We start from the raw sequence: 27,852 nt of genomic DNA, 5'->3' as shown, positions 1-27,852 counted from the left end.
TTAAAGAATTGGCACTTATAGCTTATGTTTTCCTTTTGTTTAGGGGCTGCCTGGCAAAGATGGACTCAATGGGCTTCCTGGGCTTACAGGTCAAAAGGCAAGTGACACCACAGACACTGGGATTAAGCTCCTTACCCAGGCAGATCAGAGGGGTGAGCAAGCAAGGGAGGCAGGAAAAACACAGCTGGGCATTGCAAACAATCAGTCAGGAAATCCACTGACTCTGGCAAGTCAAGGCACACCTCCAAGGCACAAAGAAGAAGAGCAAAGAAGGGTAGAAGGCTCCAAAGATGTTCCTTTCTTTCCTCCCTGAAGGGCTGAAAAGAAGAGATGCCATTCCCCTGAGCCTTCTCTAGGTCTGTGTGGCAGAAACTTGGTTCTTTATTACTTCCTACTTCTTCTGCCCCATTTGAAATCTTTTCCAAATTGTGGCTTGCAAGGGGAGTTGTCTCCTCCATTGTCTATGCACTGGGAGAAGGGAGATAGTAAATGTAGAGATAGGAGACACTTCTCATCCCCCTGCAAATAAGGGACAAAGAAATGTGCCATGTTTTGACTATCAAGGCCAAACTAGGTTTTGCGGGTGATGATTATAGTAAAGAAAACAGCTCTTAACTATCTGTTGCCTTGGATTGCCTTGGCAGAGGTTTTCTTGCTTCTGATACTTGATCTCAGGTCTAGCGGAATCCCCAGCTCCCATTTATTGTTGAATAAAGGTGAGGAATTTGCAGCCCATAATATGTTTCTGATTTTAAACAAACTTTGGATTTTATCCACACATCTGTGTAGCACTTACTGCATTTCCCAGCTGTGTAGTCACATTTCAACCACTGCAGCCTCTGCTGTCCATGCTGATGCCACCCACATTGGAAGATCAGTTTTAAAGTATTTACACAATGGATCCAGTGACCAAGGCCCCAGTCCCAAAATTTTATGGTTTTTTTAGAACACTTTCTAACTTTCTAACCACATACAGTTTGAAGAAACTGAATGGAAGGGGTTTTTTTTCCCAGATAATTCACTATGGACATCTTTAATGCAACAGTGATTGTGTTTTTCCAGAAATTCTCCAGTAGGATGCTGCAGATGTGATTGCAAATGGCCCTGGAATGGAAAAATATTCCAGGAAGCATATTCTCATATGGCTCCATTTACACCCTCAAGGTGATCTTGAGGAACTGAGTTGAAATATTCCTCACCGTTGGCTGCAAATGTGCTGCACAAACACCAGAGGAGTTTGTGAATTGACCTCTTGTGTTCCCTGCAGGGAGAACGAGGGGAAAAGGGTGAGGAAGGCTTTCCTGGAAAAGCTGGCTCTAAGGTAAGGGACTGTATTTCATAATCCACTGAGTATCCACTGAGTCAACCAAGGTGTGATTTTGGAAGATTTTATACTGAAGTCAGGAGAAGAAGATTCCTCTGAAGTTGGAGACATAGGAGGATGAGCAGATGGGGTTCACTGACTTCAATGATGTTCCAAAATACCAACACTTGTTTGGTGCTCCTCTCTCAAGCCTGTTTGCAGGGAGACCTAACCTGGACCTTGCATTGGCTCCCTGCAGGCTGTGTTCCCAAGCCATCAAAAAGGCAATTTCAGAGCCTTGTGGGGTGTAGGTGGAACAACATGGACCAGTAGGGACCACATTTTGCTAATGAGGAAGTGTTCTCACCAAAGGGTCAAGTCCTTACAATGTTACAGATTTGATTTTGTTTTTCCAGGGTGAACCAGGGAGCCGTGGCCAACCTGGTGAGCAGGTGAGCAGAAAAACAATCTTAACAGCAAACTTGACCTGTCAAAACAATAGCAAGCGACCACATGAGATAAAAAAGCCATTTGCCAATGACAAGATCTGTGCATGTCACTTGCATCTGTGATTGAATGTGCAACAGTTGTATCGGTGAGGCTTATGGTTGATTTTAGAAGGCTTTTCCAACCTTTTAATGAGTCTGTGATTGGTGGAATAAGGCTACAAGTCCAAGGCACAAATTGAGCTTTATTGGGATAAGGCACTCAATAACTATTACCCCACCCCGTGAGTCTGGACTGTACTGCTGCTATTCCAAAAGTCCTTGTAATCTGCCTGATAGGTATCACTCAGTTCCCAGGAAAGTATCCTTACCTCGTGTCCCAGGTAAGGGGAAATCACCACAGCATGGGCAAATGATTCCTCAGGAGTGTTTTCATCAGGCTCCAAGGGAGGAGTGGTTTCTGTGCCCTTCCTTGGTGTCATTTCACTGGGCAAGCAAACTATCAGGCTTGAAGTTTCCAGGCAGGTCAAGTGCAAGTGCAAGTCCAAGTGCAACAAGGGGCCAGACCCCAGCCTGATCACTGTCCCTTGGTCTGAATCATTTCCCCACACAGGGCTGTTTTAAGTGCTCACACCACTTCCAAGACACTTGTCCCTCTCTCCACAATGTCACGTTCTCTGTTTCATAAATATTCTCTTTCCTGTCTTAAATTGAATAGTGCTGTCCCTGAGAGGACTTCACTTCATACATCCTCTGAATTTCTACAGTAATTTGCTAATAGCATGTATATGACTGCTGTTTCTTCATTCGTTGTACACCACCCTCCAGGTACCATTCTACACTACATTTCTGTGGTTACAGATCAGAACATCATTTTGGCTTATGTCAGATATTTTACTAAAGTCAAAATACATCAGGAAAATGCTTTCTTCATGTCTGCTTAGTTTTCATGTCTAAGGAGGGAACTGGATGAGTTTGATATGATTAGTTTTTAACAAATCCACACTGGCTGTTTTGTATTATATTTCTGTCCTTGAACTCATACAAACTCAATGATATTTTGCTTCAGGGCCTTTTCAGAGGCCAAATTTAAACTGTGTTTTTATTTTCCCTCTAAATTATCCTCTGTGTCTTTCAATGTTAGATACTTTGATTACTCTCTGAATCTCTGGAATGGCTGGGATCTCATTGTCCTTTCCATTCCTGGAAGTGTCCAATGCCAGATTGGAGCAACCTGGGATAGTGGACGATGCCCCTGCCCATGGCAGGCGGCTGGAATTAGATGATCTTTAGGTTCCCTTCCAACCCAAACTATTCCATGACAGCCAGGATCCCACAGTAGCTCTAAGAAAACATCACTCCATCTGCCACCAAATGCCACTTTCTTTAAAATTCTCCCAACATCACCTGGATGTTCTTAGTCATCCTTAGTTACTACAGTATCTTGTTCCTCACCTGATTTTATCTACAGACCCATTGCACCTCTACCATGATAATCTCTTGTTCTCCCTATACTTAAGATAATCTCTTTAGAGCAGGAATTACCTTTTCTTAGTTCAGTATTTATACAAGACTTTGTGAATTTGGGTCTTATCCATGACTGATCTACTTTGTGATATTGCACTATAAATTCAGATAGAAAAGAATTATAAATAGGAAACCACATGGTTATTTTCAGATTACAAACTGGGTCAACTGGGAGCTAAATTTGAGAGTACTTGATATATTTAGGAGAAACCACATGACACAGAGATCATAGTTACTCCAATAACAAGTATTGTAAAGCAGAAACTCAATGTTCAACAGAAGTAAATCCCAATGTGCAATAGTGCACTGAGATAATTCTATATCTGTTCATCAGATGACATCTGTACTGTTCCGATTAATACACTGCAGTTTTTGCATTTCCAGACTACACCGGATCATTATGAGGAAAATAAAAGTCATATTATATTTCTTTTTCTGCTTTCATTTGCTTCCTTGGTCCTGCTACAGAGCAGCATGAAGGAAATACATCCTAAATTTTGTGGCATCAGTTGACAGGCAAAAACCAGAGAAGTTTTACTTGCTGCTTTAAGTAATGGTTTAAAAAACTAAGAAATTGTTTGATAATCAAACTAATCTTATTCTCTCTCAGCAAACTACATCTACAGTAAGTCTCATGAGAAAAATCAGGCAGAGTCTATCTTACAGCATTCAGTTTTCATACACTTTGTCTTATTTTCAGGGTGAAGCAGGTTTTCCTGGTCCTAGGGGCTTACCTGGACTGAAAGGAGAAAAAGGAGACCAGGTGAGTGGCTTGGAGCCACAAATTGTTCTTTTGGCCATTTAACATCAGGAGGACTTACCTGAGTGTCCCTAGATGATGTTGTCCCTTGGTGTGATGGCTATGGTAAGCAGCTGGTTAGAAACCACAAGGTTACCAAGTACCCAAAAAAGGTGTTCCCTGCCTAGTGACTGTTCCCAATTAACACAGAGGTGCTAATGAACACCTCTGTGTTAATTGGGAAGAGTATCTATCCCAAATGGGAAGAGTTGTGCCATGCTGCTCGTGAAGCAGTAAGAAAGGTTAGAACTCTAGAGGTCAGATTGCACTTTAGAACTCCCTTTCAGAATTACTTGCCTGATTTAGGGACATTTAAAATTCTTGATAACAACAAAAAATTACTAATCTATCTTGTCACTGAGCCCTGGAAAAGGCTTCAGATGGCTGAATTATTTTCTGATGGCTTAACTTCTACCCAAGTCCTGGTGTCTACTGCTTCTTCTGGGTAGCTACAGAACTCTGGAGACATCTTCATGCCAGGAAATATTTGGGTCAATGTCCTGACAGTAAATTTAGCCACATGAGTGAGGTTTATAACCTTGATTACTGATGACATGCTTGAATGTGATCAAGAAGGATCTAAAATCTAATCTGAGGTTTTTCCATGCAGTTTGCTCCATTTTATGCCTTGTAGAGCAGAGGATACAGAATATATTAATGGCAGAGGTTTGAAACTAAGTGGTCTTTAAGGTACCTTCCAACCCAAACCAAAAACATAATAGAAATATTCATTCTGGGTCATAACTGCTCTTTTGCTGCCTCTTTTCAAATTGGAAAAAAACCCTCTGGTTTTTATAACTACATCAGGCAGTAGGATCTTCTACGAGCAAGTTATTTTAGGATTGGTGCTTTCCTTTCTGTGAGGTCAATTGACAATTATTTGTTTTGAAAATATTGTGGATTTTTGAAGCCATCTTCAAAATGTTACTTTTTTAATTGCTTGCTCTACATCTTGGAAGATAGACAACTGAGAGTGTAAAATGTTTTAGTGAGGCTGATGCATTAAAATCAAAATGCACATTTTTCTTGCTTTCCTTTCCCTGCTTATAGGGAGAAAAAGGAAGAGATGGTCTCCCAGCAATGAAAGGTGAAAGAGGAGAAAAAGTAAGTCATGAAATGACCCTGATCTTCCTTAGACAGGAGAAGAAAACAGACAAAGGGGCAGAGACAAGTGATAGAGGAGGCTGAGGAAGACTAGAAAATTTGGAAGACTTTTAGCTGAACTTCACAGAGAAGCAGCAGAAATAGCTATGTGTTGGATGAAGAAAATAATTTACTGAGCAATTAAATCTGATGAAATAAAGGACAATTTCATTAATTCAAGGAAAACCTTTTTTTTTAATTTGGTTAAAATTTTCTCTTTTTTCAGTTTTATAATTGGCTGATATAAATAAGCCTAGAACTAAAATCAAAAATGTTTTCTGTGCCTGACTGTAGGGGATAGAACAATAACTAAAAGAATAGTTTGGGCTTCTGCTATCACAACCCCATTGATTTTAGTGAAAGTAAGAGAAGTAGACAAAGGTAATGTCCACCAAAATTTACATTAAACCCTTGCGAACATGAAGGTGAAGAAGAAACATTGACCTTGCAGATGCTTGTGAGGGTATAGTGGAAAAACTGCCCTCATGACAGAGGCAGTGGAATTCAGGGTGTGGGTTCTTCCATCAGTTCTCAGTTTGTCAGTGACTTTCACCACCTGTGGAGGTGGGAATTCTTTCATGGGTGATCCACTGACATCAATAAGGCACCTAAACCTCCTTTACCTGGGAGGTTAACAAGTTTTGTTGGTAGTTCTTGGCTTTCAAATGCCAGGGGACTGATGTTTGTGGAGCAAAGCCCACAGGAAGGTCAGTGCCAGGGCTCAGGAGCTCCTCCAGCAACAGCATAGTTTTGACTCAAAATTAGGGGGAACTGGATTTAGCTACTTAAATATTTGATGAAAAACAGATTTTTTTTTTTTTAAATCAATGAAAGAAGTTTAGCTAAAACATGTTGTTCAATCAAGACTTTTAGTCAACTTTAATTTAAAAAGCAAATTAAACTCCATATCCTAAACTGGATGGGGCAACTTTAGAAATTCATCAACCTGTGAATTCAGGTTGATGATAGAATCATAGAGAGATGAAGACAACAGAATGAGAATCCTGCATGCATCAAAGCAAGGACAGCAAAAATTCAGTCCAGAAGTGTTACAGAGCTGGGGGGTTGGGTTGTATCTCATCTGGTAATGCTGCATCTTCTAAATGATAATGTTAAATTTTATTTGGGAGTCTTTTTATGTAGTTAGTTACATTTTTTTTCTGCTCTCCAGGGTGACACAGGTTCCCCTGGACCCCCAGGCTTACCTGGAACAGTAAGTAAGATTGTGTTTGGTGCTGTAAGATTATTCAAGGTGTCATTCCTCCACATAAATTCCTCAGAAACAATTTTCAAGTTTCTTCTCTGCAGAAACTTTGAGACCTATTTACTCTGAGATTATATCCTTTTGTTTCAGAGAAGCAATACCAAGGTTTATTTCATCTTTTTATTTTTTTGGTGAGGTTGTACTTTCCTCTGTCTCTTCAAAAACAGACCGAGAATACATAAATTTATTGTTTTCAAAATTAAGATGCAAAGTTAGTTTGAAGAGCCTGAGTATAATTACAAGTTCACTGATGATTAAATCAGCACCCACTGAATGTAAATCCACAAACCTCTGAGTTCCCTCTAAGAAAACCTGAGTAAGCAGCTTTAAATTAGCATCATCATTGCCACTAAAGGATTTATACCAGTCACAGATCCTCCAAGACATGGCACACATCCTCTCATCATCTCTGCTCACCACAGCTGGATACAGCTGCCTCATTCACAGATTATGGAGAAAATCTGAATCAGGGTCTGTTGGTTGGTGAAAATCGAGTGCCTAAAGACCCTGAAACAGCAGTGGAGTGCTGGAACCTGAAATGCAGGGAATTCTCAGAACTTTGGGTCTATATGCCCCATGTATGTATGATCTGAAACCTTGGAAAAGGCTTCCAAATTAGGTGATAGAAACAAGAATATGGATTTATAGTTTAAAGCAGAGACACGTTGAGTTAAGAAGAGGAAAGTTTAATATATAGAAAAAAATAAAAGTAGTTACAAGGGTAAACAAGAAGTTTAGAATACAGTACTGTAGGTTTTTGTGTCATAACATGATTGACCAAGAAAGCTTACGCTGTGGCATGAGTCCATGAGACAAAATATTTAAGGATTGGGTCAAAAACATAAATATCCTTGTTGGCGGTGTTTTATTGGTCAAAAAATCTTTAAAAGTTCTTGTAACTGGAGGTCTTGTGACCTTCTGAACCATGTTATGAATATGTGAGCCAAACTCACCCTTCCTGCCCGTGTAGAAGTTAAAAATAAATAGCATCATCTAAAAACTTAGAGGCCCTGTCTCTAACTCATTCAAAATTCCTTCAAAAATCCCCATAATGGAAAAGATGATTTAATTTATTCTCTACCATTAGCTGGGCCTCAGTCTATGCCAGATCACTTCATGGTGCTTTATGTAGAAAGACTCCAAGTATATCAGACAAGAATAACCCAGTCACAACACCAAAGGTGAATCTGTGTTGGTAAAGGCAGAAAAGGCAGCTCACAAACAAATAAAACATGGCTGGACATGGAAATGTGCGCCACTTCTCAAGCTTTCTGTGTTTGTAGGGAGAAATTATTTCTATTTGTCATGGTTTAGGAATGGTAGTCCCCAGTTTAGCACCCCTGACCCCACAAGACCCCAAAACCAGCCTCTGGTCACTCACTTCCCCTTCTCCCCTCTTCCACCCACATGTGCCCAGAGAGGAGAACTGGAGGCACAAAGGGCAAAGATTGAGGGTTGAGATAAGAACAATTTATGGAAACAACAATAAGCTAAGCAAACAAACAATAGCAAAACAAACAATAACAAAAGTGGACAAAAGAGGGAGTGTGGAGCTTGACCTGACTGCAGCCATGCCACCCAAAATGCTCCCTCTGGTCAGGACCAGTTTTATCCCACTGCTCCATCTGCCTTGCTTGCTCCAGCAGAAAGGAAAGTCCTTCCCTTCTCCAAAGTGAGAGAAAGAAGCCTTTTCCTCCACCCCTGGCAGTGGCCTAAGGTGGTATTGAATAACATAATGCCTTGGCCGTGCTCCCTCCCACTGATCTAGGCTGGAACCAGGGCCTGTTTCAGTTGTTAAAAGTAGGTAGTGCTTTTGACAAGTCTTCATGTCATCAAGATCTGTTTTTTTCTTCAAAATTGTATCAGCTTTGAGAAAAGATACTGTCTCTTTCTACGAAACTTTTATCATTTCTTTTTGTGGCTATTCCTTCAGAGTGACTGTGTATTCCCATTGAGATTTCATGTATGTGGTACAAAGCAGAGGGAGAACACACCAAGTTCATTCATGGTATCAGGGAATTTAATAATACAGAAGGTGGCTGTAAGTGGAAAAGTGAGCTGGAGATTGCTAGCAGTAAAATTGCTATAAAGTCTAAAGATTGATTGTTTTTTCATCATGGTAGGACACACAGGATAGTCTTGAGTTTATGTTCATATTTCAGATATTCTGGGAGATTTAAGATATTTGTGGGCTTCTTTCCAAACATCCAGAAGTTACAGTGGGTTGCTCTTTTATAAACTTACTTATGGAATGTATGGAATGTGCAATCTGTAATGACAGGAGTATGTGTAAACTATTGCATTTTAAGGAAAATAGTCTATCCTGTTATTAACACTCTGGTTTCTGTTCCAGCCAGCCTTCTTCACCCCACATCCCAGGATTCCTGTAAGTAACATCTCTAATAAATATGTCCTCTGGCTTATCCCCTCTTGTATCTGGTAGACACACCCCTTATTGTTTTCTGTGTTATTTAAATGCTTTCAGTAAAGAACCCAGATTGAATCTGGTTCTGGGCATCCTCATCACTGCAACCAGCTGTGATGAGAAGTCCAAAGCTGTGCTGGTAAGATCAGCAGTCAAACCAACTAAAACCGAGTGTAAAATGAAGATTTTGTTCCCATTTATAGCATCTAGTGGGAAATAAACAACATAACATTATCAGTGAATAAGTTTGTTATGGATCAGGAGGTTTCATGGATGACAGAGGTAGGCTGTAGTAGGAGTGCCATTAGAAAGAGAAGCATATATGCTAGATTCTTCAGAGGATGAGGAAGGAAATAAGGATGTGAAGAAGTACTGGAGAAAGAGACAGGATTTCTTTGGCTTGCTCTTCCCCTTTGCTCAATGGTTATACTTATATATATATCTATATACACTCTAAGGAGACATACAGAACAATGACATCTTACCTTTGTAGTGCTACAGTCACAGAAAGAGTTTTTCCTTTTGCTTTGAGTACATTGCTCTGGTAAATGAGCTGCAAGACAGTAAGAAATGAAAGGCTTGAAGTGTGTCAGCTGTTCCATTTGCTGGGATTTCTCCCTGTGCAAGACGACTGTGGTGACACCTGCCACAGCACAGCTCTGCACATAGCAGTGTGAGGGAGGAGAAGGTAAGAACAGTTGGATGTACAGGTGTACACATTAAAGTGTCAGAAGGAGGTGATGAGCCTGAGGAGAGTGTCATGGGTGGCAGGACCAGCAGGGTGCTGACAGGTGCACTCCAATAACCAATCCTTGCCATTGCTTCCCATTGACTGTGTGTTGTATTGTACCAAGGAGCTATTTCCTATCTGAAATATTCCTGGAGATGGGGTGAGAGAACCACAGTGGTGGTCAGGTATAATGGCTGGAAAGAGGCAATAGCAGTAAAAAAAGAGGTGGCTCCTCACTTTGCCCTCTGTCTCCCACTGTGGCCAGGCACAGCTGGACCCCCCCTGCACTTTCTTTCCTTTAAGTAACACAGGAATTACTGAGGCATAATTGAGGCTACAGGAGGATACTGCTGAGAGCAGGTCATGGGAGCTGTAAGTCCTCTTCTGGGCCAGGCTGGTGGCAGCTGGCAGCTGGCACTCTGTGTTTTCTGTGCACTGAGATGTGGGTAAGCAGTGGGTGGCAGTGGATTAAGAGCAGCTGCCAGTGGGCAGCACTAGCAGGCACTGGTAACAGCTTGGCAGAGTCATGGATTTGGCAAACTGGAAAGGACTCACAGGCAGATTTTCTGGTGGGTTGTGTTAGCAAAAGCCATTTGTGTCCTGAGCTGCAGCTATGGCCAGCAGGTCAAGGGAGGTGATTCTAATCCTCTGCTCTGGTGAGACCCCTCCTGGAGTGCTGCATCCAGCTCTGGAGCCCCCAAAATAAGGAGATCTTGGATCTCTTAGAGGAAATCCAGAGAAGAAGATGGTCAGAGGCTGTAAACTATCAGATGGCAGGTTTAGATTAGGTATTTGGAAGTAGTTCTATATTGTGAGAGTCCTGAAGACACTGGCACAGGTTGTCTAGAGAAGCTGTGGGTGCCCCATCCCTGGAAATGTTCAAGGCCAGGTTGGATGGGGCTTTGAGCAGCCTGATCTAGTGGGTGACATCCTTTCCAATGGCAGAGGGGTTTCAATTAGATGATTTTAAGGTCCCTTTCTCCCCAGATCATTGTATGAATCTATGAAGAAATCCTTCCTTTGCCCATGTCTGTGGTGGTTAGATTTTGCACTGCTGTGCAAGTCAAGTATCAAGGAAAAAGTGGAAGAAAGGAAAATCTTAAAAACTTTCCCCATTTACCTCTTGCATTACTTCTCCACTTTGCAATTTTGTTTTCCCTGGTAATGTACATCCTTATCCCCACTCAGTAACACCATCCCTGCCTACAAATGCACTGACCTGTGTCTGTGCTTTGTCCTTCTGCTCTCTCAAAAGAGTTTCAAAATTTGAAATGTCATTACACAAAACAGCTTCCAGGCACAAACATACAGGTTTGCAGCTTTAGCCCCTTTGCTTGAGCTGCTTTAGGTGATCCTGATGTTTTTCTGAAGGACACTAGATGGCATCAGGGACTGCCTGGCTAAAAGTCGATCTAATGGGATGCTGTTTGTAGAGTAAAATTCCTCCCATTATTTACCACAGATTACAATGTTTATTCATAATGCATAATTAATACAAGCATAAGTAATATTTATGCAGCTACACTTATTTTATCTGTTAGAGAATCATTTGAAAATGGACTGTGAATTCCCAGGTGCTGCAGAAATGATTGGCAAATAGCAGACGTAAATAAAACTCAAGCTGATTTGTCTGGCTCTGCATTTTGGCTGATCACTATTCCTTGCTTGTGTGTGTAGCTTAAATCACTGATGTTCTTACTCTTGATTGCATAATTGAAACACTTGGTATGATAAATAATGAATAAGTAATGATTGCTGTTGCCTGAATACCTGCGTTCATAACAATATATAGGAGTGAGTATTGGTGTAGTGCCTCCTTTATTCCAGCTAGTTCCATAATTGTGTGCTTTCCTTTTCAATTTATAAAAAGCAGACATATGGATTTATTGATTATTGCTCTAGACCACAGGACAAAGCTGATGAACTTCTGTCTGAATGCATATTCAATTTACTGTAAGGAGGAAGAACAGGAATAAATTAATCTTATTAGGCAGTGATGGTGGTGCATGAAAAAAATGTACTGACTTTGCAGGAGGGAGAGGAAGCTGCATGGATGTATGGAGATGTTAATAGAACTAGAGATCAGGAATTGCTGTGTAGCTCACCTCTGGAAATGCTCCAGATGATCACTGAACACTTCTCTTTTATAGATGGAATAGGGAGCTGTATCTGGGATCACTGTGGAATGACATCAGGGCTCTGAGAGGTAGTGCAGTGGCACTGGTGCTTTTGCTATTGTTCACATCATGTGGCCTTTAAAAATGTTAGAGATTCATTTTTTTATTTTACGTATAGTCTTAGCTAGTCTTCTGCATGAGGGCAAAATGTTCTCCTTTTAAGCTGAGTATTTTTCAGTTAGTATCAGAACAGACCAAGAAGTCTAGATAGTGATCTCCATGTCTTAGTGTGGCATTCGTTTTTGACTCATTGACCTCAAGGTCCTTTGAAGAAGCTACTTTGTGTTAGAAATGGGTAACTGATTGAATGAGCCCACTTACTAAACAGAACTAGTGTGAGTTCTAGCCCTGGAAATAGCTTTTATTTCTCTCTTTGTCTTACTGTTTTATATCAGGGTGAACCTGGACCAAAAGGGGACAAAGGAGATCGAGGAATGACTGGAGAAACTGTAAGTGCAGCCAAGAGAGGACATGAGAGTGGTCAGTTTTGGAGGGAGAGGGTGGGACATGCTCCTTCTGTAGCTGGGATGCTTCTCTCATCAGAAATAGCCACAGTGGTGCTTATCTTTGTACTGCCTGTAGAGGAAGCTACATGACTGCTGGAGTTTAAGCACCTAATCTGTAGTTCTGGGCCTTAGTAGCTGAAAAAAGGACTGTGGGATTTTCTAGGCAGAGCTTGGCTGCCAGTAATTTATGTGCAGGATTTATTAAGGGATTTTGAAGTGATGTGGCCCAGCTAAATTGTGCATTTGGGTACTGCATTTGTATTCTGGACTTTCTTATTCTGGATGGAGCTCCCAGAAGAGACAGAGCCCTGTGCAGTGACGGCCTCTGAAAAAAAATCATGCTTCTCTCAGTGGAAGGAGCTCCTTTACCTCTCCCTTTGTATTTCAGGGATTGCCTGGGGTCCCAGGTGAGCAAGGTGTGCCAGGACCTGCAGGAGTACAGGTAAGGGGGACCTTGAAGAAAAACTTTGACATGACTAGAGTGGAGTGCCCTCAAGGTCTGTATCACTGTAAATAATTCTTCCTGTACACACCAGCAGCCCATTTCTTTTTTATCTTTTTATGAACCTACTGTCATAGGTTCAGGGATTCTGTAGAGGTTTTTACTTCTGTTGGACTGCAGGACAGCAGGAGGAAAATCAGCTCAGAGATACAATATCTCTGTAGCAGAGTCAGTATTGTCTGAGAGACTTCTTCCAGCTTCATGGTCCTTCAAGAAGACATCTTGTACTGCTGCTATTAAACCACAGGTCTTGCAGATAAATCACATTTCCAAAACATTGCAGAGCAGTCAGATTCAACCCTAGGTCATCTGACCTGGAATGAGCAATGGCTCATGTGAAATGCTTCTATGGTCTCAGCCATCTTCAGAAAATTTATTGTGTCACACAAAACTATTTCCCATCAACACTGAGGTGTTTCCATTCAACATGGGTGGGTGTTCACTCTGCCATCATATATGCTGTGCCCACCCTATATAATCAGCAGTACTTGGGCATCAACAACAAACCAAACAAAAAACCCCAAAACAAAAATCAATAAAAGCAAACCAAACAAAACCAAACCCCCCAAAACCCAAGTAAAAGCCACTGTAATGCCATGCAACTTTTGACTAACATCTGCTAAATGGGGGACAGTTTAGTGAGCAGACTTTGTCCTGCAAAAATTCTTCAGAAAGGGCTCTCTGATATCTATGGGTTAGGACAAACCCTCTGCATGGGGATCTCTTATTACCATTCCTGGACAACTAATGTTTATATTTCAGAGCTGGGGGTGAGTCTTCTGTGAAGGGAGACCATAAAAGTTCAGCTGGAAATTAAGTAGTTGATTGAGGAGAGGAAGGAGTTTCACCCAGATGAATACTTGCAGGTTTCAGCATCCTGTGCTGAGTATCTGAACTGATCAGTCATTAGTAACTCTTTTGAAGTCTTAGAGTTTTATTTTTATAGTTCCCTTTCTTGCTGCATAGAGAACTGGGAGCTGTTTCCTCAGCCATTAACTCCTCTATGAATTAGTTAACAAAACCAATTCCTAGTGCACATTCAGGCATCTTGAAGCCTTTTTGTCTGGCAGGAGGTCTCCATCCATATCTAATCAGCTGGTATCTCTCCTTTCTGCACAGGGTGCAAAGGGGGAGAAAGGAGCCCGAGGAGAGGCTGGAGCCCCTGGAGAGACTGTGAGTAACTCTTCCCTTGCAGCATTTTCCCCTGGCAGTGACACACCTGAAGGGACACTGACATCAACATCTTGTGGATTCGCAGTCCCAGGCTGCTTGATCACAGAGTACATCCTCATGCACAGCTGGAAGAGGCTGTTTGTGGGCAAACAGGACCAGATCAATGCCCCATTCAGCCCAGCTCAAGGTTGTGCATCTTTTCCTGCTCAATCTCTCCCTGCTTAACAAAACACCCTTTTGTGAGTGAGTGTGACTGCACTGCAATGTCAGCCCAGCTCAGGCAGGCAGCTGGAGCAGGGAGCTCACTGCTCAGCAGCAGCAGCAATTGGTTTTTCATCACTGGTGCTTTTAGGCTTTACTGTCTATTCTGTTGGGCTTTTTTTTAATACTGGCTCATCCAGAAGACTCATCCCACACCCTTTTTTGAGGCATTTGTTGTAGGGAGTGCTGCTCTTGTCTGTCTGTGTGCTTAAGAACAACAAAGGATTCCAGCCCAGTTTTATTATTGTAAAAACACATAAGACCTTTGCAGCTGAATAAAAGGCCTCAGACTTTTTTTTGCAAGCCAAGAGGAAGAAACACTGAAGAACTGTTTGAAATAATGATTGAGAAAGGGAATGACTGATTAGGAGAAGGAAGGAATAAGAAATTCAAATCATGCATCCTAGAGCACTGAATTTTTTTCTTCCACCTTTGTGTTCATGGTTTTCTTTCTTGTGCTTGTGCTTGGTCTCTAAGGAGTGCTCTAACGCTAAACCCTGAACTGCCTGTTTTCAGGAGTCTTTCACTCTTGGTTGAAGGACCCCTTAGTATTTTGGAGAGGAGGAAAAAATAAAAAAAAAAAAAAGAGAGATGGTAAAAACTATCCCACTTCCACAAAAACCCATTCCTTGGTTTTATTTTTTATGAACCTGGTGGTTCAGAGGCTGTTTATGATATGGAAATGCAGATATTTGCAGGCACCTTCCCTTTTCTTGCCATCCTTTCACAGACTGCTGCTGTTCCATATTTCTATTGGCTCACAGACCAGTGACTGTAAATAACACAGAAATGAAGAAACCTTTAAACCTCTGCTATGAGAAAAGGCTGAGAGGATTGGGATTGTTCAGCCTGGAGAAGAGAAGGCTCCAAGGAGATCTCAGAGCCCCTTTCAGTGCCTAAAGAAGGAATACAACAGAGCTTGAGAGGGAGTTTCTGCAAGGGCATGGAGTGATAGGACGAGGTGGAATGACTTCAGACTGAGAGTAGGTTTAGATTAGAATTAGGAGGAAATGATTTCCTTTGAAGGGGATAGAGCACCGCCACAGGTTGCCCAGCACCAGCTGGTCTAGAGGAAGGAGTCCCTGTTTATAAGAGAGGGTTTGGAACCCAGTGATGTTTAAGGTCCCTTCCAACCCAAATCTGTGATTCCATGAAACCTCTAAATATAGCCTGGTAACCCCAGACATACATCTCTAGTGGGACATAAATCCCCAAATATATGTCCTCTAATGAATATATGTCTCCCATGTAATTTTGGAGACACACATGGGCTTTTTCATGCTACAAACCTTTATCTTCCAAACAGATGAAGACCTGAAATTCAAAACTCTACACTCTGGATGGTTTAGGCTATTTCACCTATTTAGTGCAAAAGAATGTTTTCAGGTTTTGTTCCCAACAGCAGAGAAAGGTAGAATTGTCAGCAAAGCACATTTTGTTGACCTACATTTTTTATGATAAATCAACATTCTTTCCTTTGTTCTTCTGATATTTCTGGCCCAGACTTTCCTCCCCGTATCTGATCTAGATTTAGGATTTCTTTTGATAGAAGGTAGCTTTAAGCTCCCAAAGAGAGCCTTCATCCATGTTGTATTGTTTCATTACTCTTTACACTAAAAAGTTTCAAAAAAATGTGCTATTTTTTGCCTTCTTGATGTACAACACCTTGTCTGACATGAAATCCAATCTCACTTGGAACATCTTGTTCCTATGGTGATACAAGTTGTGATATGCACACACACACACTTCATTTTTCTTAAAACAGGGTTTGAGTGGACCAGCAGGGCCCCCAGGTCCAAGAGGCTTGCCAGGAAATGTGGTAAGTATGCACCAGTGTATTTGTTTTCCCATCTGTGCCCTGATTTCTTTATTTAATGTGCTTAGTTTTCCCTTCCATGGGGATTACTATGATGTTCAAAAGGCTGTGTTTTATTAAACTGTTTCTTATGGCTGAATTGAAAGATCTGGAGGCACCTGGGAATGGTGTATCCATTGTCTTCTCATATTCATTTTATCAAGGGGAGGAGGAGAGCTGCTTCATTCCTCACTAAATTGTTACAAGCAAATTTTGCTGCCAACTCTTCAAGAGAAAACATTCAGTGTTTATTGCCTCTTTGGTTTTGTTTTCTTTGCCTTTTTTCACTTGTCCTCTCCTTTTGTAAACAAGACTTCTTGGTATAAAAATAACATAATAAACTCCCACTTTTATTATGGAAGCTTGTAGGCATTTGAGCCTAAAGACCCTTGAAATCAATGCAGTGTCCCCTTACTTGGGGGTTCATCATCACTATTAATCTTGCATGAAAAAATTTTTCATATTTGCTAAAAAAAATCTTTGGATTTACTCCACTCCCAGCTCCACTAGGGTAATTTTCTCTCTAGTTCTTGGGGTTTCACTGGGCTTAGACTGGAGTAGGTGAAAAACAGCATTTAGACCTCAGGATATGATCAGGGGTTAGACCATAGCACTGTTAGAACCAGAGTTCTGGGCAATCCAAGAAAACTTAAATTGCCCTTCAACTAATTGTTAAGATACATTTGATTTAATTGTATTAATGTAGTGATTTAATTTCAAACTGAAAGGTGATATGAAAATTAAGAACTTTTCAATTTCATATTCCATTAAGCAAACTTCTATACCAGTAATACCAATATATTACCTATAAAAGCCAATATAGATGGAAATAATTTTTACTGGTGCAGAAAGGAAAATAATTATCGCATCTATTCCGAGGTCAATCCAATCTTAATGGTGCCAAGACATGATTTCACATCTTAAAATGGAGTACCATTCTAAGATATGTTTTGGTGGGTTAGGAAGTTACAGTACTTAATTTAGAGCTCTAAATCATCTATATTTTGACACAGAATCCTTTGAGACCTGCCAAGATGTTAAAAGGATTGAAAACTGAAATAGAGGAAGAAATGAACACAGCTACATTTCCCAATGTTGGGAGGCTTTTGGCTTCTCTGATACAGGGGTGGTGATTGGGGGTTGTTGGTAGCATATTAGGAGCTACTGAGAATTTCACAAAACAGAAAAAATAGTTACTGGTACAATGCAAAATTCTGGTACAAGCTCAGTTTCTGCTTTTTCTGTTCAGCTATTTTTTATATTGAAAAAGAAACTCCACCTTTAAGGACCTGTTATACACCTTTCTGTGGTATTCTCTGGATTACAGATTCTCTGTACTGGGAAATGTTGAGCTGATACTGATCCTTGAGATAAACTACACTGAACCCTCAGGTCTGCCCCTTTGTTTAAAATCCAATACTGCCTACAAAAAAACTTCTAAGCTTTAAAGTTCTTTTCAGGGTGTGCCTGGAGGCCCTGGACTCCCAGGAAAGGCAGGAGAAAAAGGGGAAAAGGTGAGTTGGTTCTTTGATGGTTTGTTTCTTTTTTGTTTCTTGAGCATTTTAAGTAATAGGGACAGATACTGTCTAAACTGGGAAATTATTTCATAGGTTCATGAATTCATCTTGTCTGAGCTCCTCTATTACACGTGCTGTAAGGTTTTCACCCAGTTGCAACTTTAGAATTTACCAAATAAACCACTGAGATATGAGTGGATATACTGAAGTCACTGCTACACAATTATGGTCTTCATTACCTGACAAGAGCAGGCATTTGGTGTTTTAAAAAACTCCTATTTATGACAGAAAATCCAAAACTGGAAGAAAAACTGGTTTCCTGTCCCCTTTCATGAGCTTTCTGAAGTCAGGGGCTTTTGTTTTGGTCATACACCCCAGAGTGCCCAGCATGCTGATCTTTGTCCTGATTTTTGTTTTCTGGATTAGGAATGATTAATCAGAAACATGATTATCTATATCCATGCATTTGGGGCTTAAAAGGGAATGAATCCCAGCTCATTCAGTAAAATCTTCTTCCAAGTTACTGAGCTCTGCCTCAGGGTCATGTGAGGACCAAGGGCTCTCTCATTCAGTGTTGCAGAAGGAGTGATGCACTTCACTCACAAGAAAGAAGAACAGTATATTTTATTGATGTAAGACACCAGGTTAATAAAGTTCAACGGTAAATGCCACAGTGGTTTAACAAGGTTCAGTGCAAGGTACACTTGATTATTTACTGCATTGAGGACAGGGAGAGACAAAACTGTCAGGGAGACCCTTCCATTGAGTCATGAGCTTCAGAAAGGATCCCTTTGTGTTCTAAACTCCTTCTCAGAGAGGAATTTAGGTGTGGCTGCATGCAGAGTTAGTCCTAAACTTGATCAATATTTTGTCTAAAGCATTATATGCATGCAACCAATCCTTTGTAGCACTTAGCTAAGGTTTCAGAGTTTCCAATGCATTTATTCCCATTTTGTTTGCTGAGTATCTGATGTGATAAGGTGATAATTTGAGGGGTTATCTTGAGAGGCATCCATGCTCAAGGGGAGATCTGGGCATGCAGGCCCTGGCTGTGCACTGTTCTTGGGGTAAGATGGTTTGCTCATGTTTTCATGCTGGGTACAAATTTCTCCCAAATTTGTGAAGATGTTGACTAGCACTGTGGTTAGGTGAGCACATTGCCCAAGCCATCTGTCTTGGGTTTGAAAGACAGGGTGTCTGCTAAGAAAGGCAGGAGCCTCCCCTAAAATGGAAAATGTAAACCCCCTCCCTCAGAATTGCTATAAATTTTAAATTAAGGGGCTCGCAGACAAAATATATGGGAGCAGGAATAACAATTCTTTACTAGGAAAGAAAATAAAAAGATAAATGATGCAGTACACTAAAACAACACTGACAGAGTCAAAACCCAACCTGGCACCCTGTGGGTCAGGTGTTGGTAGCAGTCCAACTGGAATTGTGGCTGCAGCCCTCCTGGAGTGTCAGGGGTGGTTCTGTTGGAGCAGGGATCCTGTAGAAGGGTGTAGTCTTCCTTTGAAGATCCAGTGGAAGAGGCAGCTGTTCCTCTGGGAAATCCAGTGGAGAAGCTGTGCTGGTATTCCAGAATCTCAAGATTATATCCAGGTAGGAATGCTTGGCTCCTCCCTCTGGGCAGAGCATCTCCCAATGGGATGCCATAGTCCTTATCAGCCATGCCGTGACATTCAATGGCTGTTATCAGCAGATGTCTCCCCAGAGGGGGGAGTTGTGTAAGAGATAAGGAAAACTACCCACTTAACAGAAGACAACTGCCATACAGATGGCAAATAGAATACAATTTGCTTGAGAATCCAGGAAAGCAGCCCTCACATGTGGGGTTGTTACCTGCCTCCCCAGAACCCAGTGTGAGTCAGGAGCAGCCATGACAATCGGAGACATCCAGTACTGTTGTTGGGTGTCACTTGGGCAGGGTTATGGGAAGCAAAGGTCAGGTTGGGATCAGGGCTCATTCCAGCATTTCTCAGTGTCACAGCAGGGGTAACCAGTTTTGATGAGTTCAGGTTGGGGTGTGCTCCTTGGAGAGAGCACACCACCACATATAGCTGTTCCAAAAACGTTTTGAAGCCTTCTTTTACTTTCCTTAATGGAAGTTACAACTGCCTTGAGATTACTGAAGGAAAAGTATTCCCATTAATGAGGTTTTCGTATGATACCAAAAGAAATCCAGGTAAGACAGCTAGGAAAATATCCGTCTTTCAGTTCCAGTGAAAGATCTGAAGTGGTAATTGTCCAGTATTTTAATGATTCTGATGGTTTCCCTTCTACAGGGTGATCCTGGAAAAGAAGGAAAAGTGGGTTTACCTGGGCCACCTGGTGGGCCAGGGCGTCCTGGAGAGCCAGGTTTGCCTGGGAAGGGTAAAGATGGAGAAAAGGTAAGTCCTGCTGACAAGCTTTGTGCTTGACTAGTTCAATATGAGACAGACAAGCATGACTTCTGCAGGAGAGCATGGGTTTACCTGAATCCATGGAAGGCCTGCCTGTGGAAAATGTTCCAGATCCAATCTGTGCATTAAAAAAAGTCAGAACTGAAGATTTCTGAAATTTACACTGAAAACAGAGACCTCCACAAGGAGTAACCATTGTCCTTGTGACTAGCACAAAAATGGATGGAAATTCCCTAAAAGCTTTTAATTCTTGCCCAATAGCAAATTGTTTAATTTGGTTACATGTTGTCAGTAAAATATTGCCAGGACAGTGTGAGCTCAGGTGGGAAGTGATGGGAGAATTGCTACCTTGACTATAGCAAAGTCCAGGCTCTTGTTTGGCTGGATGGTGACTGTTTTCTTGGTTTACTTTTGTCACTTTAGGGGGAAAGAGGACCACCAGGCTTGCCAGGACCCTTTGGACATAAGGTGAGCATGGACTTCATTGTGGACTGCTCATCTTAGTCACCTGAACTGGAGAAAAGAACATGGTGCAAACATGGTCTGTTTTCCACTGGAAAATAGAGTTTGCAAAGCTCTGACTCAAAAATGCACTTCTAGCCTTCTAGAGGATTCCTTTCTTTAGTATTTCAGCATCTCTGTGGATGTAAATATTCAGCTATGAATTAGCTGTGTTCACTTTCCACATTTAAAGTACCTTCCAGCACTATAAGAATTCAGCACAGATGGAGGTCTCACTGCAAACTTTTTCAGGGAAACTGGGACTGGGACCCTTTAATCCACACAATCTGCATGGCTCAGGGGTGATTTTCTCTCAGGACCACCTGTCAGCCCTCAAAAAGAACTTTTCCCTTGCCCTCATTCCCTTCACCTCTCTGCAAGGAGGATGTGAAATATTTTCCAGTAGAACCAGGTAGTCCTGGTTTCCCCTCCTGTATTGAGGCAAAGACTGGCTAGTTGAAGAGGTTGATGACAGTAACTTCTGCTGAAAATAATGTTTATTCTCTTATAAGCACACAGAAAAGAGAGAAAGGAATAAAACAGCAAAAATCTTTGATTTTGGGAGGATCCTGATTGTCCACTTGAACATTTAATCAGACATTTCAGAAATTGTCCTCTTCAAAATGACCATTTTCTGATCTGGACTGGAAAAAGAATCAGATGTTGAAGCAGATTCTGTAAATGATAAAAGGAGTATGCGACCCAATCCATCTACATCCCATATTTTTGAAATAACCAAACTGCTATGATTTTTTCTTAGTTTTGATGCATTTTGTACAAATGCATTGCAGTCTTTTCTATATATCTTTGACAGTTCAGAACACAGACCTACACCCACACAGACACACACTAATAGACTGAGAATTAATATAAAAGTCAGAAAAAAACACTAAAAGAAATCTCATTAAGTATTCTATTCAACAGCAACAGAAGATGATAAAAGTCTTAATTGTATGTGGGAAAATACTATTGAAATTTTTGTATTAAAATTATCTTTCTGAATAAAATAACTGATAAGGGATGTGTGGAGTATTTGAACTAATCAGAACGCATTTTTCCTCACTGGCCATGCAGCATTATTTCTTTGTAGTAAAAGATTAGCTTAAGAAGAAAGCAAGAAAGGGGAAAAATAGGAGATATTGCAGATTTAATTTTGAGTGGGCAGAATCCACAGGTAACCATTTTTCTATCATGCTTCTATATGGCTAAAATAATGTCATAATAAATAGCATAAATAAGATTGGTTGTTATAAATCTACTGCCAACGTGAGACCAAATCTCGCAACTGCAATGCAATCCATAAAAATCTTATTGATTTCTCCCTATAACTAGAAAACAGATGTTAAATTAAAGTCTTACAGCTGAATTCTTTCTTAGCCCTCTGTCTGCAGTGTGCATTGAACAATGTCAAGCTGTTTTCTGTGCTATTCAGTTTTACTTTGAAAATCTGTTTTTTAGAAGGGAAAGCTCTCCTTTTGTAGTACAGTGCTTGAGAGAGAATGGTAGAAGTGTTGACTTTTATTTTACCAAAATAATTTCATACACTTCTGTGAGTAGGCCTATGTTGGTAAAGGACAGGAGAATATTAAGATGCAGCAAAACTTCCCTAATCCTGTCTTCCCCAGATCAATGATCTATGTTAAGCAATTTTTGTGCCTTAGTCTTCTAGCCCAGAGAGAGAAAAGTGATTTATGGTGCTTGGTGCTTCCCCCAGCCCAGGAAAGTTCCTGCTACCCTGGTGAAGTCCTTGGTTCTGAAAGTGTTCTGGATGTGGCTCTTGGGGGTTTGGTTTGGGTGATTAAGGTGCTGCTGGGCTGGTGGTTGGACTTGCTGATCTTGAAGATCTCTTCCAACCTTGGTGATTCTGTGAAATGCTGGAAATTTGATACACTGCACTAAAATAAATGAACACACATGCAAAGATTGTGTTTGCCCTCAGTTCTGTGATGTGATGTGAACGCTCTGAGCCTGCAGAGGGGAGCTGGGGCCCCTGTGGGGGAAAAGGACACTCATGGCATGATGAGACAGTAACTGTGCCATGTCCCCATGCTGCCACATGGCAGGACCAGGACCACATGTACTCATGTGACATTCTGGTGTGCCACCTGCTTGCATTTCAGCACATTCTCTCATCAGTGCACAAAGCTTTTAACTCTTTCCTTTATTTCAGGGTGAGAGGGGAGCTCCTGGCCTCCCTGGACAGCCAGGAGACAGAGGAGTGCCAGGAATTGGCCTGGCTGGACCCCCTGTAAGTAGCAGATCCTGCTGCAACCTGTAATGGGGTGGAAAATCATGCATTGGCCTCTGCATTGCCTGTGCTCAGCTGTGCTGAGAGCCTGTGGGACATTTTGCCTTCTGAAGGTGCAGATTCCAGAAGAGTCCAGAGGCTGCCATTTGTGGCTCGTGTCACATCTCTGCAATGAGGGCTAAAAGTGCTCTGGGATTGATTGGTGTCACTCCTGAATTTTGTGCATCATCCTGGCACACTGGCTGTGGATGTGAGAGGAGATCTGTGCCAAGCTCTGGTCTCCTGCACAGTCACAGCCTTGCTGTTGTATGAGCCCTGTTGGAAGGGATGGGTGTGGCACACATGCCCACATCAGTGACACAGAGACATTCCAATAGCAAAATACAAAATCAGATTGCTTAAACTGCTGTGTTCCAGGAGGGGCCTCCTGCCTATAATTTCTCCCAAATATTTGGTAGGTTTGACCTCATCCAGCTCTGTCCTCTTGACTATCAGTTGGTCCCATGGTATATATGGGAGTCTGCTTGGAAAATTTGGATTTTTGTGTTGCTGGGCTTTGATCACTCCTTTGTACAACTCCTCTAGAAATGAGGGGGATTTGGCAGTGCTCTGGCAGTAGTCCTGCTCAGAGACCTCCAGCTATGCACTGAATTTGCTAGTGAAATATATTTAGGAGGAAGCAAATGCTATTTCTGGCTGTAATTGCAGGAGGATATCTGAGCCCTTGCATTCTTTTGCAATACGTCATGCATGCCACGATCCTGAACGAGTCATCAATGTTTGGTTATTATATCTGTTTATCTACATATAAATGTCCCAATTGGTAGAGGAAGTTGGCTTGAAATGATAAGTCATATTGCTGGGTAATGAGTTGAAAAATCTGGCTTTCTGAGGTGTATGTCCACTTAATATTTGCTTTTACCGTGCTGAATTCTGAGTTAGAGCAGACAGGGTTGATCCTGTTTCACACTGTGATCATGGCTTTTATGGTCCTCATAGATTTACCAATCACTGCAGGTTTCCTGGGTGTCCTTTGATTTATCTAAGGATCTATAGATTTATCTATGATTTATCTAAGGAGCAGTGGTGTTCTTGCATTTCTCAATGTTCAGCCATTAATTAAATTAAAGTTAAATTAACAAATGAGTATCTGGCTTGTTTGAAAATCACTAGTTAGTGGATCGTCTTTAATTACAGATTTTTAGATTCAGTCCAGGACTAGATGAGTTCATGTCTGCATCTTGATGTACACAGGATGACAAAGTTGTTCTTCATTGGGGATTTAGCATCCTCATCTCCATAAACACAAATGACTAAGGACTTGACTCCAAATGCAGACATCTCTTGTCTCACACCAGAAGATTGGTTTTTTCAGTGTCTTCATTATTTGCCCACTGTCAGGATGTGTAGCCACCTACACACCACACTGTTCTCAAATGATATGTTTTATTTATTTAATTTGCTTTACTAAATGCTTCTTTAAAAAAAAAAAAAAAAGAAAAAAAAAAACAAACAAAAAAACAACCAAACCCCTATTATGATGGGATTTTTTCCACTATAGATTCATCATAACCTCAGCTCCAGTGCAAAGACTGGAGTTGGAAAAAAAAAACAACTCTGTATAACCTTGAATCTAGCAGACTGTCACAAAGACTGAGTCCTACAGTAAAAAAAAAAAACTAATAAAATCAGTGGAGTTGCTTCAGTGCATATTACACGCTGAATTAAAGACATCAGCCTCTACTCTTTTTAGCAATGTGACAAAATTGTGTTTATAATACTTCAGCTTCAGAGCTGAGAGCCAACAACTCTTTTTAATTGGAATCCTCACCCTGTTTCCTCCTCTGCCCTTAACCTCTCTCAGGCTTTGCTCCCTGCACAAAAAGTATATATAGATGAGGATTTTTTTTACCTTATCTGCTGAAGTATTGAGTTACAATTTACATAACACTGAGCCATAAACTTGAGCATTAGCAGAGTGTGTTATTTCCAAAAGAATAGGGGACAGCTTGGAAAACTGGGGTGAATTCACATGTTTATGCTGAAGCTGCCTAATGCATGGATGCACAGTATAAGTAGAAACATTTCAATTTTGCCCTGTCTTGCCTTGTGGGCATTAATTAAATTATGCATTAAGCCATTTCTTTAACATGCACTAAGGTGTCTTCTCTCGTGGAGACACTGTGAGGATTAATGAGTTGCTGTGCCTGAAACAGAAAGCAGAAGGAGAGCAGAGTTATAGTGGTAGCCAATTTATTCAAACCTTGTTTTGTGTGTGTTTGGAATACCAGATTGAGTCACCCATGATGGATGTGGCACTGCATCTCTTCTGTGGTGTTCCTGTAGAAGTGGGTACCTGCCAGGGGCTTCCTCTACTCAGCTGCACATTTTAAGTTGCATCCCCAAACAAACAGCATGCACAAGCCCACTGCCCTCCCCCTGCTTTGACCTAAATTAAAAAGCACAGAATTCCTGTGGGATGTTTTTCCTTGTGTAAGAGGTGGCTGAATGTAGTGGTCTTCAGAACCTGGGGGATTTGTCCTGCCCAGCCCAAAGGATGTGTGGATGCTGTGGTTCTGTGTCTCCAGACCCAGCCAGGAGCATGGATTGTCCATGGGCAGAACGCACACCCATCCACACTCAGGAGTGCAGAATGCAGTGAATAATGCCTTAATGCAGGACCCACCCTGCTAAATGAGAATTTAAAGTGTTTTGATTGCTGTGTCTTTTCTGTTTGTAGGGCCCTGCAGGACCCCCAGGAGACAAAGGGTCACTGGTACAGTATGTCTTTCTAGCTATACCCAAATTCTCTGGGGAGGGGACAGCCACACTAATTATGTTTTTGCCAGTCATTTCATGAGGGCAGATGTCATTGCTTTGGTTTTGCTTGAGGAATGGTCACAGGGTGGCTGATCCACCAGAACCTCTGTGTATTACCAGGTACTTGTCTGCTCTATTGGGTTATGAGAAAGAGTTGATCAAGAGCCTTGGCCTGGTGGAAATGTTTCTCTACCTGTCAGTAGTCCTAAAAGGGAAATAATGAGTGACTTGCTTCACCCTTCTTTCAAAAAATTATTTTAAGGCACATAATTCAAGGCATATTTCTTCTAGCCAAGGCCTCAAAGGTTTAAAAGAAAGCATATTAGAACATTTTTCTTACTTAAATCTTACAGATTTCAGTATTCAACAAACACACTTTAGTCCCTGAACATTCAGTTTTTCAAGGATGCAATCCATTGGTGTGGCACAAACAACTGTGTACCATGGTCTCGGTAGACACTGGCCGGAATTTCCAGCACAACAGCCAGTCCTAGCAGAGTGATAGCCTGGAACTGAGGAGATGTGTGCTGTTTTTACAGTCCCCCATGGCAGGAAGGAAATTATGAATCTGACTCCATGTTCTTAGAAGGCTAATTTATTACTTTATGTACTTATATTACATTAAAGAATGCTATAATAAACTATAATAAAGAATAGAGAAAGGATTCAAACAGAAGGATTAACAAGATACTAATGAAAAACTCATGATCTCTTCCAGAGTCCCACCACAGCTGGACAGTGATTGGTCATTAAGTAAAGACAATTCACATGAAACCAATCAAACACCCAAACAACCACCTGTTGGATAAACAATCTTAAAACCACATTCCAAAGCAGCAAAACACAGGAGAAGCAAAATGAGATAATGAGAAGAATCCTAGCCAAGGGGATTTTTCAGAAAACATGACAGTGACAGAGATGGATCTTCTTTTCTCCTCTACTGTCCTGTGCTCTGTCATATTTTCTCCCTGTTCAAAAACCTGCCTCCTGTAAAGAGTCATTATTACCTCTCCAATCAATGTATGGAAAGATTGACTTTAGTGATGCACATGAAGTCCCTTGAGGCACAGAAATTGTTGATATCAGGATAGTGCAGTGTGAGCTGTAATTATATTTATTCTTAAACTCTCATACTTGTGTAGGTGCTGGTTAATTTTTCCACCAATTATTATTAGATTAAGGATTTCTTCTCTTCAGCTAAGAAGCACCTCATAAATACTGCTCACATTGCTGGGTTTGTCTGTTCTCTCCCTCTCAGGGTCCCCGTGGTGTGCCTGGGATTCCTGGACCTCAGGGACCTCCTGGCCACGATGTAAGTAAAATTAAAGTGCAAGTGCTCAAAAAGCTGGTCAGTGCTTGCATCAAATTTCCTTAAAAAATTGTGCTGATAATCAGCTGCAGTCTCTGTTACTCGGATTGTCCAAGGGACATGATTTGCAGAAGTGGAGCTCTTACAACTCAGGATGTCAAAGGGGAAAATAGTTGGAATAAGGAGGACTGCTTCAAGGAAAGTGGGGTTCATCACTGAACCATTTTAAAATGACACTGGAGAAGGAACTTGGCAGCATACACTGGGGAAGGATCCCACACTGGAAAAGGATGGTGGTTAGACTCTCTAGGAACTTCTTAGAATCCACTGAGATCAGTGCCCTTTCTGTTAAAACAGGGCCACAGCTGTTAAGTTCTCTGTGAGTTCATTTTGTTGCTGCTATTGTGCATTTTTGAGGATATTTTAACCTCTTGGTGCATTGTGCTCCCACTGTCTCAGTGGTGAGTCATGGAACTGAGGAGCAGAGAGGAACGTGGCGGATTCCCAGCTGGAAAGCTGGCCCTCTCTCTGCCTGCTTCCACTTCAGGGCTGCATCAGAAAGAGGAGTTTTTTTTTTTTTTCCTCTATGATGTGGAAACCAGTCCTCTGAAGGAGCCTCTGAAGATTTGGAAGGGCTTGATCTTTGAGTTTAAGGGAACACTATGGAAAGGGGGAAGTGACCTCCTGGAACTCTCCTTCTCAGCACTGCTCTGTGATGCTGTCATGTCTGAAATGGTACCAGCTCTCACCAGCTCCACAGCAAGCATTTTCCAACCCTGGTGTGGCTTTACTGACATCCATCAGGTGGCCTAAAGGGGGTCCTTTCCTGTGAAAAGAAGGTCTTGTTTTCTTTCCACCTACTTATTCCTAGAGGGGTTGTGGATGCCCCATCCCTGGAAGTGTTCCAGGCCAGGCTGGATGGGGCTCTGAGCAGCCTGGGATAG

At 41.4% G+C, this 27,852-nt stretch overlaps 2 protein-coding genes across 2 annotated transcripts in view; both read left to right on the top strand.

The window, feature by feature from the left end:
* The first annotated feature begins 59 nt into the window (after positions 1-59).
* Positions 60-27,852, top strand: LOC135442947 (collagen alpha-1(XXII) chain-like). Its single transcript, XM_064703218.1, has 18 exons — positions 60-152; positions 1,268-1,321; positions 1,720-1,755; positions 3,977-4,039; positions 5,126-5,179; positions 6,390-6,431; positions 8,836-8,868; positions 12,210-12,263; positions 12,709-12,762; positions 13,942-13,995; positions 16,022-16,075; positions 17,572-17,625; positions 19,914-20,018; positions 20,454-20,498; positions 22,702-22,779; positions 25,520-25,560; positions 26,858-26,911; positions 27,780-27,852. Exons 1-18 carry the CDS (start codon positions 60-62, stop codon positions 27,850-27,852), a joined length of 1,041 nt encoding a protein of 346 aa, XP_064559288.1.
* LOC135443415 (collagen alpha-1(XXII) chain-like) overlaps positions 26,492-27,852 on the top strand; it is a 43,949-nt gene continuing 42,588 nt past the window's right edge. The window contains exons 1-2 of the mRNA XM_064703630.1: positions 26,492-26,696; positions 26,858-26,911. The gene's annotated coding sequence lies outside the window, so the exon portion shown is untranslated. The remainder of the gene's footprint in view (positions 26,697-26,857; positions 26,912-27,852) is intronic.

This window comes from Zonotrichia leucophrys, chromosome 2 (genome assembly GCF_028769735.1).
Source record: "Zonotrichia leucophrys gambelii isolate GWCS_2022_RI chromosome 2, RI_Zleu_2.0, whole genome shotgun sequence".
Classification (NCBI taxonomy): domain Eukaryota; kingdom Metazoa; phylum Chordata; class Aves; order Passeriformes; family Passerellidae; genus Zonotrichia; species Zonotrichia leucophrys.
The sequence above is the reverse complement of the archived record's forward strand: the minus strand, read 5'-3'. Positions and strand labels throughout refer to the sequence as shown.

What these genes read in the sequence shown, in the direction of transcription:
- LOC135442947 (XM_064703218.1), top strand. Translation starts at nt 60, where the DNA reads ATGGACTCAATGGGCTTCCTGGGCTTACAGGTCAAAAGGCAAGTGACA. An exon ending in GAGGCTTGCCAGGAAATGTG is followed by an intron (nt 16,076 to 17,571) that starts GTAAGTATGCAC and finishes AGTTCTTTTCAG; the next exon opens with GGTGTGCCTGGAGGCCCTGG. An exon ending in TTGGCCTGGCTGGACCCCCT is followed by an intron (nt 22,780 to 25,519) that starts GTAAGTAGCAGA and finishes TTCTGTTTGTAG; the next exon opens with GGCCCTGCAGGACCCCCAGG.